The sequence below is a fragment of the Pseudophryne corroboree genome, chromosome 1, assembly GCF_028390025.1.
Source record: "Pseudophryne corroboree isolate aPseCor3 chromosome 1, aPseCor3.hap2, whole genome shotgun sequence".
Classification (NCBI taxonomy): Eukaryota; Metazoa; Chordata; class Amphibia; order Anura; family Myobatrachidae; genus Pseudophryne; species Pseudophryne corroboree.
In genome coordinates, this window is record NC_086444.1 from 1121173615 (window position 1) to 1121188963 (window position 15349).

Consider the following 15349-nt stretch of genomic DNA (forward strand, 5'->3'; position numbering starts at 1 on the left):
ATGGAATACATTTATTTTCCTCTCAAAATTCTACACACAATACCTAATAATCACAACGTGAAAAAAAGTTTTTTTGTGATTTTTACAAATTTATTAAAAATACAAAAATAAGAAATCACATGTACATAAGTATTCATAGCCTTTGCCATCAAGCTCAAAATTGAGCTCAGGTGCATCCTCCACTGATCATCCTTGAGATGTTTCTACAGCTTAATTGGAGTCCACCTGTGCCAAATTCAGTTGATTGGACATGATTTGGAAAGGCACACACCTGTCTATATAAGGTCCCACACTTGCCAGCACAAACCAATCATGAAGTCAAAGGAATTGTCTGTAGACCTCTAAGACAGGATTGTCTCGAGGCACAAATCTGGGTAAGGGTACAGAAAAATATCTGCTGCTTTGAAGGTCCCAATGAGCACAGCTGCCTCCATCAGCTGTAAATGGAAGAAGTTCGGAACCACCAGGACTCTTCCTAGAGCTGGCCGGCTGTCTAAACAGAGCAATCAGGGGAGAAGGCCCCTAGTCAGGGAAGTGACCAAGAACCCAATGGTCACTCTGTCAGAGCTACAGCATTCCTCTGTGGAGAGAGGATAACCTTCCAGAAGGACAACCATCTCTGCAGCATTCCAGCAATCAGGCCTGTATGGTACAGTGGCCAGACGGAAGCCACTACTTAGTAAAAAGCACATGACTCTCAGACCATGAGAAACAAAATTCTCTGGTCTGATGAGACAAATATTGAATTCTTTGGCGTGAATGCAAGGCGTCATGTTTGGAGGAACCAGGCCAATATCATCCCTACAGTGAACAATGGTGGTGGCAGCATCATGCTGTTAGGATGTTTTTCAGTGCCAGGAACTGGGAGACTAGTCAGGATAGAGTGAAAAATTAATGCAGCAACGTAGAGAGATATCCAGGATGAAAACCTGCACCAGAGCGCACTTGACCTCAGACTGAGGTGACGGTTCATCTTTCAGCTGGACAACGGCCCTAAGCACACATCCAAGATATCAAAGGAGTTGCTTCAGGACAACTCTGTGAATGTCCTTGAGTGGCCCAGCCAGAGCCCAGACTTGAACACGATTGAAAAAACAACAGAGAACCTCCTGTATAGCGCCTTAGAATATAAAAATCCAACCAGTATTAATTATAGTTGCTCCAGCACCTGCGCTGCCGTGAAAACACTGTGTGAGTGTTTAGTTGAGGCAAATATGAACAATAGGAAAGGGACGGCTGCGCAATGTGTTGGAGCAATAAAAATAGGTAGCTGACGTGTATATAATGAAAAGTAATTTATTTATAAAAATGACATCACATGAGAAATTAATTATGTATCTATAATAAGAATTATACCAAATTGAATAGTTGAGCACCTTGATTTTTATATAGGAATATAGGCTGTGGGTAAGCACCTGCAATACTGATATAACAATGTGTCCGGTGTCGATATCCAGAAATAGTGTCCACAATAAATGAACAACCAATCAATTGGTGATGAGAGTAAGGTTGCCGGAGTATGCAGTCTCAATGTAGCAAATATAACCTGTTGCCGGATGGATGGATAAATACCTCTCTGTGGGCTGGTACAGACCGAGCGTCCTCGGCTGTATAGTCCTGCAGTGCCCACTGTTTGCTGTGCAGCAGGGAGGTAGTTGTACTATCGTCAGGCGGGTGCAACAGGTTGTCAGCGGCGTGCTGATGAGAGCGGCAGACGGCAATGGCGTTGCGCCGGGATGTGGAGCCGGAGCAGGGATGGCTCAGTCAGCAGCTTGCTACCGTAGCAGAGTCCAAAGTCAAGGTGTGCAAGAGGGCAAGGTCCTAACGCGTTTCGTCACATATCATGTGACTTTCTCAAAGGTATATACCTTTGAGAAAGTCACATATGTGACAAAACGCGTTAGGACCTTGCCCTCTTACACACCTTGACTTTGGACTCTGCTATGGCAGCAAGCTGCTGACTGAGCCATCCCTGCTCCGGCTCCACATCCTGGCGCAACGCCATTGCCATCTGCCGCTCTCATCAGCACGCCGCTGACAACCTGTTGCACCCGCCTGACGATAGTACAACTACCTCCCTGCTACACAGCAAACAGTGGGCACTGCAGGACTATACAGCCGAGGACGCTTGGTCTGTACCAGCCCACAGAGAGGTATTTATCCATCCATCCGGCAACAGGTTATATTTGCTACATTGAAACTGCATACTCTGGCAACCTTACTCTCATCACCAATTGATTGGTTGTTCATTTATTGTGGACACTATTTCTGGATATCGACACCGGACACATTGTTATATCAGTATTGCAGGTGCTTACCCACAGCCTATATTCCTATATAAAAATCAAGGTGCTCAACTATCCAATTTGGTATAATTCTTATTATAAATACATAATTCATTTCTCATGTGATGTCATTTTTATAAATAAATTACTTTTCATTATATACACGTCAGCTACCTATTTTTATTGCTCCAACACATTGCACAGCCGTCCCTTTCCTATTGTTCATATTGAACACGATTGAACATCTCTGGAGAGATCTGAAAATGGCTGTGCACCAGCGCTTCCCATCCAACCTGATGGATCTTGAGAGGTACTGCAAAGTAGAATGGGCGAAAATGCCCAAAGATAGGTGTGCCAAGCTTGTGGCATCATATTCAAAAAGACTTGAGGTAGTAATTGCTGCCCAAGGTGCATCAACAAAGTATCGAGCGAAGGCTGTGAATATTTATGTACATGTGATTTCTTGTTTTTTTATTTTTTATAAATTAGCAAAAATCACAAAAAAAACCTTTTTTCACATTGTCAATATGTGGTATTTATTGTAGAATTTTGAGGGAACAATTAATTTATTCCATTTTGGAATAAGGTTGTAACATAACAAAAGTGGAAAAAGTGAAACAATGTGAATACTTTTCGGATGCACTGTATTATTTAACATTTGTTGTGATGAGATGAGTGTACCCATATTACTTTTATTGCATTGGAGGCAGTGAACTTTCGTGCTGCACACTGCACATATACATTTCACAGACACTGGTGACAGCTGGAGAGAGAGGCGGAGTGATATAGCTGGGGAGTGATTGGTCCAGTCAGGAAAAGAAGTTCGGGGGGACCTGTTTTCAAGAGCAGAGCATGCACCATCAGCTCCAGCTCCCACAGTGTCACCATTAGATGTGGGTGTGTAACATATATAGTGCATTCCCAGAGTGTTGCTACCTGTGGAAGACTTGTGAGTAGCTGCCTGCCACCATCAGTGCAGAAAGTAGGGTGGTGCAGGGTGGTACGGAGTACCATGAAGAAATATGGTGGTGGTAATCAGTACCACCAGCCAACCACTGGGGCATAATTTATAAGGGGAATTTTTGTGTGTGGGACGTAAAATGGTGTCAGTGGCATAATATGTAATTGGCATTACAGTGTGTGGTATAATATGTAAAGCCATACAGTGTGTGGCATAATATGTAATGGGCATTACGGTGTTTGCCATAATGTGTAAGGGGCATTACAGTGTGTGGCCTAATGTGGCCATACCTCTATTGTCATGTAGCCACTCCCCTAGTTTTGTGTGATCACGGCCCCTTATGACACGTGACCACACCCATTTTTAATCAGCATCAGTACCACTAAGAAAAAATTGTCCACCGCCGCTGTGAATGCTGGGATGAGGGAAGCGCATTCCAGCATTCACAGCAGCGGCGGTCAGCCTATGTGGAAGGAGAGGGACAGCTGCAGCGGCGCTGCCACCAATTACATAGTGCTGCTGCGGCTCCCGAGTCCACCTCCCTCCTCCTCCTCCCCTGCCCCCGGAGCTGCTCCTCGCCGGCGGCAGCACATGCACACAGGCGGCTTGTAATGAGTCAGTGTATCAGAGAAACCTATACATTTTTTGAGTAAGAAAATGGGATGCTTTAAGGCCCTCATTCCGAGTTGATTGCTCGCTAGTAAAGTTTTGCAGCGCTGCGATCAGGTTAAAACTCGGCAAAACTGCGTATGCACTGCAATGCGCAGGCGTGTTGTACGAGTACAAAGAGGATCGGTGATGGGCGATGGATTTATCGAAGAATCAATTCGCACAGCCGATCTCAAGGTGATTGACAGAAAGAGGGTGTTTATGGGTGTCAACTGACCGTTTTCTGGGAGTGTTTGGGAAAACGCAGGCGTGTCCAAGCGTTTGCAGGGCGGGCGTCTGACGTCAATTCCTAGACCAAAAAGACTGAAGTAATTGCAGCGGCTGAGTAAGTTCAGAGCTACTCAGAAACTGCAAAAAACCTTTTTGTGCCGCTCGGCTGCAAAAGCGTTTGTACACTTGCAAAGCAAAAATACACACCCCCGTAGGCGGCGACTATTATATCGCAGCGCTGCAAAAAGTTGCTAGCGAGCGATCAACTCGGAATGAGGGTCTAAGTGTCTAAACTGCGTGACATGCAGATATTTGATTGCTGGTGATTTGATCTGTAATCCTCACAGTGGTAAAAATTACATTGTATATATGATAACTTGCCCATGTGGCTTAAGTTATATTGGAAACACTGACTGCACATTGAAGGAGAGAATGACAGCACATTGTGTAGCCATTAGAGCGGCAATTGAGTCAGGTCAAAGTGAACAACCCGTTGCACGTAATTTTGCTCATGCTGGTCGTAATCTTGCAGCACTTCGCTACAGGATCATCGATCACATCCCTGTACGTATCAGAGGAGGGGATAGGTCATTAAATAAGAATTTACTTACCGATAATTCTATTTCTCGTAGTCCGTAGTGGATGCTGGGGACTCCGTCAGGACCATGGGGAATAGCGGGCTCCGCAGGAGACAGGGCACATCTAAAAAGCTTTTTAGGTCACATGGTGTGTACTGGCTCCTCCCCCTATGACCCTCCTCCAAGCCTCAGTTAGGTACTGTGCCCGGACGAGCGTACACAATAAGGAAGGATCTTGAATCCCGGGTAAGACTCATACCAGCCACACCAATCACACCGTACAACTTGTGATCTGAACCCAGTTAACAGTATGATAACAAAACGAAGTAGCCTCTGAAAAAATGGCTCACAACAATAGTAATAACCCGATTTTTGTAACAATAACTATGTACAAGCATTGCAGACAATCCGCACTTGGGATGGGCGCCCAGCATCCACTACGGACTACGAGAAATAGAATTATCGGTAAGTAAATTCTTATTTTCTCTAACGTCCTAGTGGATGCTGGGGACTCCGTCAGGACCATGGGGATTATACCAAAGCTCCCAAACGGGCGGGAGAGTGCGGATGACTCTGCAGCACCGAATGAGAGAACTCCAGGTCCTCTTTAGCCAGAGTATCAAATTTGTAAAATTTCACAAACGTGTTCTCCCCTGACCACGTAGCTGCTCGGCAAAGTTATAATGCCGAGACTCCTCGGGCAGCCGCCCAGGATGAGGCCACCTTCCTTGTGGAATGGGCATCTACATATTTCGGCTGTGGCAGGCCTGCCACAGAATGTGCAAGCTGAATTGTACTACAAATCTAGCGTGCAATAGACTGCTTAGAAGCAGGAGCACCCAGCTTGTTGGGTGCATACAATATAAACAGCAAGTCAGACTTTCTGACTCCAGCCGTCCTAACTATATATATATATATATATATATATATTTTTAGGGCCCTGACAACGTCTAGTAACTTGGAGTCCTCCAAGTCCCCAGTAGCCGCAGGCACCACAATAGGTTGTTTCAGGTGACAACGCTGACACCCCTTTAGGAAGAAACTGGAGACGAGTCCCAGTTCTGCCCTGTTCAAATGGAAAATTCTAATATGGGCTTTTGTAAAACAAAACCGCCCATTCTTTTTGACAATCGCCTGGCCGAGGCCAGGACTAACAACATGGTCACTTTCCATGTGAGATATTGGTCAACAGCATGGTCACTTTCCATGTGAGATATTTCAAATCCACAGATTTGAGCGGTTCAAACCAATATGATTTTAAGGAATCCCAACACTATGTTGAGATCTCACGGTGCCCCTAGAGGCACAAAAGAACTGTATATGGAATACACCCTTTACAATCTGGACTTCAGGAACTGAAGTCAATTTTTTCTGGAAGAAAATCTACAGGGCCGAAATTTAAATCTTAATGAACCCCAATTTGAGACTCAAAACACTCCTGTTTTCAGGAAGTGCAGAATCGACCTAGTTGAATTTCCTTCGTGGAGCCTTCCTGGCCTTACCCACGCAACATATTTTCACCACATGTGGTGATGACGTTGTGCGGTCACCTCCTTCCTGGCTTTGACCAAGGTAGGTATGACCTCTTATGGAATGCCTTTTTCCCTTCAGAATCCGGTATTCAACCGCCATGCCGTCAAACGCAGCCGCGGTAATTCTTGGAAAAGACATGGTACTTGCTGAAGCAAGTCCCTTCTTAGCTCCCCAGGCCCTTAGTCCTCTGTGAGCATCTCTTGAAGCTCCGGGTACCAAGTCCCTCTTGGCCCATCCGGAGCCACTAGTATAGTTCATACTCCTCTATGTCTTATAATTCTCAATACCTTGGTTATGAGAAACAGAGGAGGGAACCCATACACTGACTGGTACACCCACGGTGTTACCAGAACATCCACAGCTATCGCCTGAAGGTCTCATGACCTGGCGGAATACCTGTCCCGTTTTTCGGGCGGGACGCTATCATGTCCACCTTTGGTCTTTGCCAACGGTCCACAATCATGCTGAAAAACTTCCCTATGAAGTTTCCACTCTCCCGGGTGGAGGTCATGCCTGCTGAGGAAGTCTGCTTCCCAGTCGTCCACTCCCGGAAAGAACACTGCTGACAGTGCTATCACATGATTTTCCGCCTAGCGAAAAATCCTTGCAGTTTTGTCACTGCCCTCCTGCTTCTTGTGCCGCCCTTTCTGTTTACGTGGGCGACTGCCGTGATGTTATCCCACTGGATCAATACCGGCTGACCTTGAAGCAGAGGTCTTGCTAAGTTTAGAGCCTTATAAATTCGCTCTAAGCTTATTTATGCAGAGAGAATTCTCCAGACTTAATCACACTTCCCTGGAAATTTTTTCCCTGTGTGACTGTTCTCCAGCCTCTCAGGCTGGCCTCCGTGGTCACCGGCATCCAATCCTGAATGCCAAATCTGCGGCCCTCTAGAAGATGAGCACTCTGTAATCACCACAGGAGAGACACCCTTGTCCTTGGATATAGGGTTATCCGCTGATGCATCTGAGGATGCGATCCGGACCATTTGTCCAGCAGATCCCACCGAAGAGTTCTTGCAGGGAATCTGCCGAATGGAATTGCTTCGTAATAAGCCACCATTTTTACCAGGACTCTTGTGCAATGATGCACTGACACTTTTCCTGGTTTTAGGAGGATCCCGATTAGCTCGGAGAACTCCCTGGCTTTCTCCACTGGGAGAAACACGTTTTTCTGGACTGTGTCCAGAATCATCCCTATGAACAGTAGACGTGTCATCGGAAAAAGCTGCGATTTTGGAATATTTAGAATCCACTCGTGCTGACGTAGAACTACTTAAGATAGTGCTACTCCGACCTCCAACTGTTCTCTGGACCTTGCCCTTATCAGGAAAGCGTCCATGTTTCCTTTTAAGAAAAATCATCATTCCGGCCATTACCTTGGTAAAGACCCGGGGCGCCGTGGACAACCCAAACGGCAGCGTCTGAACTGATAGTGACAGTTCTGTACCAGGAACCTGAAGTACCCTTGGTGAGAAGGGCAAATTTGGACCTGTAGGTAAGCGTCCCTGATATCCAGTGACACCATATCGTCCCCTTCTTCCTGGTTCGCTATCACTGCTCTGAGTGACTCCATCTTGATTTGAACGCTTGTATGTAAGTGTTCAAATATTTCAGATCTCACCGAGCCGGTTGGCTTCAGTACCACAATATAGTGTGGGATACTACCCCCTTCCATGTTGTAAGAGGGGTACTTTGATTATCACCTGCTGGGAATACAGCCTGTGAATTGTGTGAGGGGGAGATGTCTCGAATTTCCAATGTACACCTGGGATACTACATGTAGGATCCCGGAGTTCCCTTGCGAGTGAGCCCCCTGTGTACTGAAACTCTTGAGATGACCCCCTACCGCACCTGAGTCCGCTTGTACGGCCCCAGCGTTATGCTGCGGACTTGGCAGAAGCTGTGAGGGGCTTCTGTTCCTGGGAATGGGCTGCTTGCTGCAGTCTTCTTCCCTTTCCTCTACCCCTGGGCAGATATTACTGGCCTTTGCCCGCCTGCCCCTATGGGGACGAAAGGACTGAGACTGAAAAGACTGTGTCCTTTTTTGCCGATATGTGATTCGGGGTAACAAAAAGTGGATTTTTCAGCTGTTGCCATGGCCACCAGGTCCGATGGACCGCCCCTTTATACGGCAATACTTCCACATGCCGTCTGGAATCTGCCTCACCTGACCACTGTCGTGTCTTCGTCTGGCAGATATGTAAATCACATTTACTCTTGATGCCAGAATGCAAATATCCCTCTGCGCATCACGCATATATAGAAATGCATCCTTCAAATGCTCTATAGTCAATAAAATCTTGTCCCTGTCAAGGGTATCAAAATTTTCAGTCAGGAAATCCGACCAAGCCCCCTCAGCGCTGCACATCCAGGCTGAGGCGATTGCTGGTCGTAGTATAACACCAGTATGTGTGTATATACTGTCATGATATTTTTCAGCTTCCTATCAGCTGGCTTCTTGAGGGCGGCCGTATCTAGAGACGGTAACGCCATGTTTTTATAAGCGTGTGAGCGCCTTATCCACCCTAAGGTGTGTTTCCCAACTCGCCCTTACTTCTGGCGGGAAAGGGTATACCGCCCATAACTTTCTATCGGAGGAACCCCACGTATCATCACACACTTCATTTAATTTATCTGATTCAGGCAAAACTACAAGTAGTTTATTCACACCCTACAAAATACCCTTATTTGTGGTACTTGTAGTATCAGAAATATGTAACAGCTCCTTCATTGCCCTTAACATGTAACTCGTGGCCCTAAAGGAAAATTACGTATGTTTCTTCACCGTCGACACTGGGGTCAGTGTCCATGTCTGTGTCTGTCGACCGACTGAGGTAAATGGGCGTTTTTACAAGCCCCTGACGGTGTCTGAGACGCCTGGACCGGTACTAATTTGTCCGCCGGCCATCTCATGTCGTCAACCGTCTTGCAGCGTGTTGACATTATCACGTAATTCCATAAGTAGACCATCCATTCCGGTGTCGACTCCCTTGAGAGTGACATCAACATTACAGGCAATTTGCTCCGCCTCCTCACCAACATTTTCCTCATACATGTCGACACACACGTACCGACATACAGCACACACACAGGGAATGCTCTGATAGAGGACAGGACCCACTAGCCCTTTGGGGAGACAGAGGGAGAGTTTGCCAGCACACACCAAAAGCGCTATAATGTATATAACAACCCTAGAAGGTGTTGTTTCTATATATGCGCTCTTAATATATCATTATATCGCCAATTTATGCCCCCCTTCTCTTTTAACCCTGTTTCTGTAGTGCAGTGCAGGGGAGAGTGGGAGCCTTCCTCACCAGCGGAGCTGATCAGGAAAATGGCGCTGAGTGCTGAGGAGAATAAGCTCCGCCCCCTTTTCGGCGGGCTTTTCCTCCCGGTTTTTTAATAACTGGCCTGGGTTAAAATACATACATATAGCCTTAATGGCTATATGTGATGTATTTATTTGCCAAATAGGTATTTATATTGCTGCCCAGGGCGCCCCCAGCAGCGCCCTGCACCCTCCGTGACCGTGTCAGTGAGCCGTGTGACAACAATGGCGCACAGCTGCAGTGCTGTGCGCTACCTCTCTGAAGACTGTGAAGTCTTCTGCCGCCTGTTTCCGGACCTCCGTTCCGCCGTCTTTCTTCAGCGTCTGTAAGGGGGATCGGCGGCGCGGCTCCGGGACGAACCCCAGGCTGACCTGTGTTCCGACTCCCTCTGGAGCTCAGTGTCCAGTAGCCTAAGACTTCAATCCTCCTGCACGCAGGTGAGTTGCCAGTCTCTCCCCTAAGTCCCTCGTTGCAGTGATCCTGTCGCCAGCAGGAATCACTGATTAGAAACCTAAAAAAAAACTTTACTAAATAGCTCCTTAAGAGAGCCATCCAGTTTGCACCCTTCTCGGACGGGCACAAAAACCTAACTGAGGCTTGGAGGAGGGTCATAGGGGGAGGAGCCAGTACACACCATGTGACCTAAAAAGCTTTTTAGATGTGCCCTGTCTCCTGCGGAGCCCGCTATTCCCCATGGTCCTGACGGAGTCCCCAGCATCCACTAGGACGTTAGAGAAAAATTGCTTAAGTGTAAATCGCAGTGGATTCATAGATTGGGGACTTTAGCTCCGAGGGGTCTCAATGAATACCCGGGGCTTCATTGTTTTCTGTAAAATGTTTTTAGAACTTTGTATTACTATGGGTATTCGGGTTATGTGTAGTTTTTCAATATTTTCAAAACTGTTATATACCTGAGTGTACTCAAATGTCATTATATTAACTACTTGTTGGGATTTTTCTGCTACACAGTAGTGTGTAATTCTTATATTGTTGTATGTTTCCTTGCTCCTGATTGCTTCCTTCAGCTGTGTCCCAGTCACTGTGTTTATTGTGGTTGCCCGGCTACGGTGCTCGGTCTATGCCGTCATCATCAGGTGCGGCAGGTTGATTGCCGGAGGCGGGACGTTATATCACGTGGTGTGGTATTTAAAGCTTTGCAATTGTATATGCTACTATATCCTGAAGACGCTGAAAAAAAATCAGCGAAACGTTGATACTATAACTGTGTCCTGATATTCTTCTGAGTTCACCACCCGTTATATATATATATATATATATATATATATATATATAAAAACAATCAATCGGAGATTACAATTACCACTAAGGCAGGAGCTGTGTACAGTTATTGCTAAAACTTTGGGGAGTATATTATTGTTTGTTAACATACAACAAGGAATGTTATGCAAATGAAATGGGTTGCCTTGCTGGTTATTGATGTGATATTTTATAAATGTTCTGTGACATTGGAAGAGGAAGGGAGTTTAATATTAATAAATCTATCTGGTTCTTGAACAGCATCTAGAGGGCAAGTGGTGATAAATACATTCTTAATTAATTTGTGGAAAAATTATAATAAAAAAAGGGTTTTGCCCAATTAGGCCCTATATGGATCAGTAAGTACACATAATTGGGTGGAGGCACATCAGTTCTTTGGGTAACCCATATACACCTAGCTTTAGAAAGTGGGTTACATTATTATTATTATTATTAGGCTTAAACTCACTTGATTACAGGAAAGTCTGTGTGAAGGTTACTCTATTTGTGTTCAGTCTCATTACCCACCTGTGTTGTGTTTGACATGATAGGAAAGGATGTAGATTTGGAAGGAGTGTTTAGGCATGAGAGTGCATATGTAGAGTAGACAACAAGTGAGTTGAAAGTCAGGATTACGTACATTTTATATGTTTTCTTTGCATATAGCAACAGGAGCTGAAAAAGAAGCAAAAAAACCCAAAAACAAACATATAGTAAGAACATATAATAACACAAACAAAAATATGCATAAAAGTACACTGCTGCATACTAGAGAATATACTGTATGTGCCAAACTATAACTGCTTAAGGGCTCGTTTACATTTGGATGTAAGTCAATTTTATAACATGCCTCTCAGACACTTTAACGTTGCACTCTCAGGCAGTCTACGTACACTTTAATGTTGCACTCTCAGGCAGTCTACGTACACTTTAACGTTGCACTCTCAGGCAGTCTACGTACACTTTAACGTTGCACTCTCAGGCAGTCTACGTACACTTTAACGTTGCACTCTCAGGCAGTCTACGTACACTTTAACGTTGCACTCATAAATTATTTTCACAGTCTTCCTGAAATGCTTTTTCAAAAGTAGGCAAGTATGTAGTATATGCAGAACTGCATAGGATCAAGTATCAGTAGCACCATTTGTAAGGCATGGGTCCCTGATGCTGCCACAAAGCCAGATTGACCACTGGAGAGTTACACAGCATTCCTGCACACACACTGTGTCACCTATATGTCTGAGCGCATTAAGAAGATAGAAACCAGTAATATGTTTTCCTTACCTGACTTTCTGCACCCGTTTCGGAATATGACAGCGATATCTCTGTACTCTAAAACATCTAAAACAAATATCAGCTCTTCTTTATGATTCCATCTTCCATCCTGGTGTTTTCTGAACCACAATAGGAGCATCTGGTACTTCTGTTCTCTCTCATCTGGTGAGATACGTATACAGGCCTCTATCTCTGTATCATTGATATTAAGAGCCCTCATAAGGTGCTTCCAGTCCCCTGGTTTAATATTTTTTATTAGATAGTAGAGATCAAGAGAGGAAATAGCTAGAGAGAAAGGGAGAGAGAACCTATTAATGTGGATACACTGTAAAACCTTATGCTTTACAGTGTACATCAAAAGCAACATGAATGATGCAACTTATTTTTAGTATATCATGCAATGCCTTAACATGAAAATTTAAACTAAGGGGGGGATGTAATAGTTTGCAACTTGCAGGCAGCAATGAGATCTTGGCAAGTCTGCTCGATGTTTAAAAGTGGCACTGCCGGGATACCAACTGTGACTGCAAGTTGCAGGCTATTACATCCCCCCTCAAATATTTGTTAATGTGTGCAATGTTAACATCCTAATGATCAAAGGTACTTTGTAGCTTTGTGGACTGAAATATTTCAGCATCTCAGTCAGGCGCTGGTTCCTATAGGTGAGACGATCAATGCTGCAACAGCTTTATCAGCTGAACTGTGCTGGTTTATTGCCAGGGATCACCAAGACAGGGACTGCCTGCTTACGTGAACATTGTCAGATAGCTGATAAATAAAGCAGTCTGTCAAACCAAAAGTACATTTTGAGCATCAAATGATCTGCACTCTCACTCCATGAAGATATCATGATGCCCGTGTACTGTTTAGGCCTTTGTGGCTTCCAGAGGTAGTCAGTCTTTAGTATAAAGTCTAAAGAGGACACTTACCAGGCTTATTACATAACGATTCAGTATTACTCACATATAAAAAAAAATAAAAAAAATTGACATTTCAGCTCCATCAGAGCCTTTGTCACGATAAGCAACAAAGACATCCAAATCCTAGACACCTATGTCTATTAACATGGAAAACCAGATGCATCTCACACCATACTGTAGCTGGGTAGTCATCACCACCAATGGGCATGCACCATGTAATGGAAGAACATTAATGTCAAGATTACTATGTAGGTCAAACACAGCAAAATTTCCTTCTTACAAGATTTGTCCTACACTGACTATCAATCAGTACTGTAACAAGTGCTGCGTGACTGGTGCCACCGCCAAGGGTGCAAGGTCGAGGGGATGGTTTTGTCTCTGCTCCAACAATACCCTTTTGCAGCTTGTGGGGTGCCTAGAATGGCACTCTATTACCTAGAAAGGGGCAAGTGACAGCCATTTGACAAGCCCGGCATCAATGTTCCCATTCCCCACCACTGATCTGCAAAGTTATGACATCACGTGTGTTGGGTCAGGGAGTTCTGGCTCTTACGCCCTTCTACGGCTCTGCTATCAATTCACCGGAGAGTAGTGGTATTTTGTTACATCCTTTAATATAATTGCCCAGCACAGATGATGTTCTGCTGCACTTGACATTCCATGCTACATAACTGAATAATGCCCTTATTTTCACATCTCAGTTGTTAGTGAATTAATAGGTTGCCCTATCAAGGATACTGGTTCAGCCTACAAAACGTCATCTGAATAAAATCAATAGTAATTACTTTAATATTTCTGTATATGAATGTGAACTACTCTGACAAAACTGAAACCTGGCAGCCCTAATTATAACTCTCCATCTGTGTGCAATATTTGCTTAAATACAGTATTCACAAACAATCCTGAGGTTTGTTGATTTTGGGAGGAATTCAATCAGGTGCGAGTGTGATCCCACAAGGCGAATTAACAGTAAATTTACATTGCGAATTACATTTGCAGGTAAATTCCAAATTCAAATTTTTTTTTAAGAGGAAATTTGTCTGTTTTTGTCCACAACCCCTGAGCAGTTAAAAAGGTAGGGAAAATATTTGACAGTAAAAATATTGGGACTTGCTTCAGAACCACTTGGACACCCCCCTAATGACTATTTACACTTTTGGAAGTTTCCAATTAGCTTAATTGGGCCAATAATTACATTTTTGAGGTGACATTTTTTTTAAGTGGCCTCAAATGACATTCAAATTATCTTTACCATTTTTCTTTATCCTTTTTTGCCTTTTTCTTTTAATTCTGTCATACTGTAATTAAGCCAAATTTGTAAGCTTTTTACATTTAAAAAAAATGCAAATAAGCCATTTAAGACTTTTTAAAATCATCCAGCACTTTCTTTATACCCACTAAAAGACTTCTATGTGGTCCTACTAATGAAGTTGTCCCGTTTTTGGGGTCCAAGAAGGAATCCCCACTTTTTCATGCACTTTTCCAAATGCAAGGACACATGTCCTTCTGGTTCCTCAGAAGTGGAGGTAACAGCTGTTTGTCCAATAGGCTAAGAAACGCATCAAGGCCATGCCCCCTGGATGATTATTTCAGAAGCAGTGGATGCTCTCACACACACCTGGGCCCCCACCAGCCTTAATCCGTCCCTTTTATAGATAATAAATTTGAATATAATTGCCCACTTATTTCTGGACAGTGCTCCTTTAATGTCTTCTTAAGATTTCATTATTTTAAGGGTCAGTTCCTCCTACTGTGAAGCTGCAGTCCATAACAAAGAGTTTACATTCTTGAGAATAAGCTCAGGAGTTAAACACACACACACACACACACACACACACACACACACACACACACACACACACACACCAATTAGCTCCTCCCTATCATTGTTTTCTTTTCCAAGAGTGATTTTTGGGCAAAATTTGCACACCATCGCTGCTAGTAGCGCAAACTGTCATTTCTAATTGAATTGTGCAAATCTCTAGTGTGCTCATATAGGTGAAGTGTGTGAGTTTAACTAGGGAAGTTTGCCTTCTGCAAATTCGCACCTATTTGAATTCCCTCCTTTATGTCTTAAAAGTATAGCATTTTCAGTGGCATGCACTCTTTATATGGTGCAGGAAAGGGAAAAAAAAGTCATTATTACTTACGGATTGGGGATTCAGTAATGATATTAACTGAAACAGATTAAGAAAAATATTGAATTACTAAAATGACCTGACGTTTGTTTGTACAGATCAACAGCAGTATAGCTGGGGAAGAGAAGAGGACATATAAAGAGTAACACTATACATTTTATTAATCTTTAGTTGTTCCATATTTATATGTTA

General features: G+C 44.0%; 1 protein-coding gene across 5 annotated transcripts in view; it reads right to left on the reverse strand.

Annotated features, from left to right (window-relative positions):
* Positions 1 to 15349, reverse strand: part of LOC134927848 (uncharacterized) — a 173675-nt gene that overhangs the window by 2889 nt on the left and 155437 nt on the right. For 4 of the 5 annotated variants that reach the window (XM_063922921.1, XM_063922945.1, XM_063922912.1 and 1 more), the window contains 3 exons: positions 15170 to 15196; positions 12109 to 12384; positions 11465 to 11499 (listed from right to left, as the gene is read on the reverse strand). In XM_063922921.1, coding sequence (XP_063778991.1) covers positions 11468 to 11499; positions 12109 to 12384; positions 15170 to 15196 — 335 coding nt within the window. In that variant the 3' untranslated portion in view covers positions 11465 to 11467. The remainder of the gene's footprint in view (positions 1 to 11464; positions 11500 to 12108; positions 12385 to 15169; positions 15197 to 15349) is intronic. The other variant, XM_063922930.1, reaches the window with a different exon arrangement.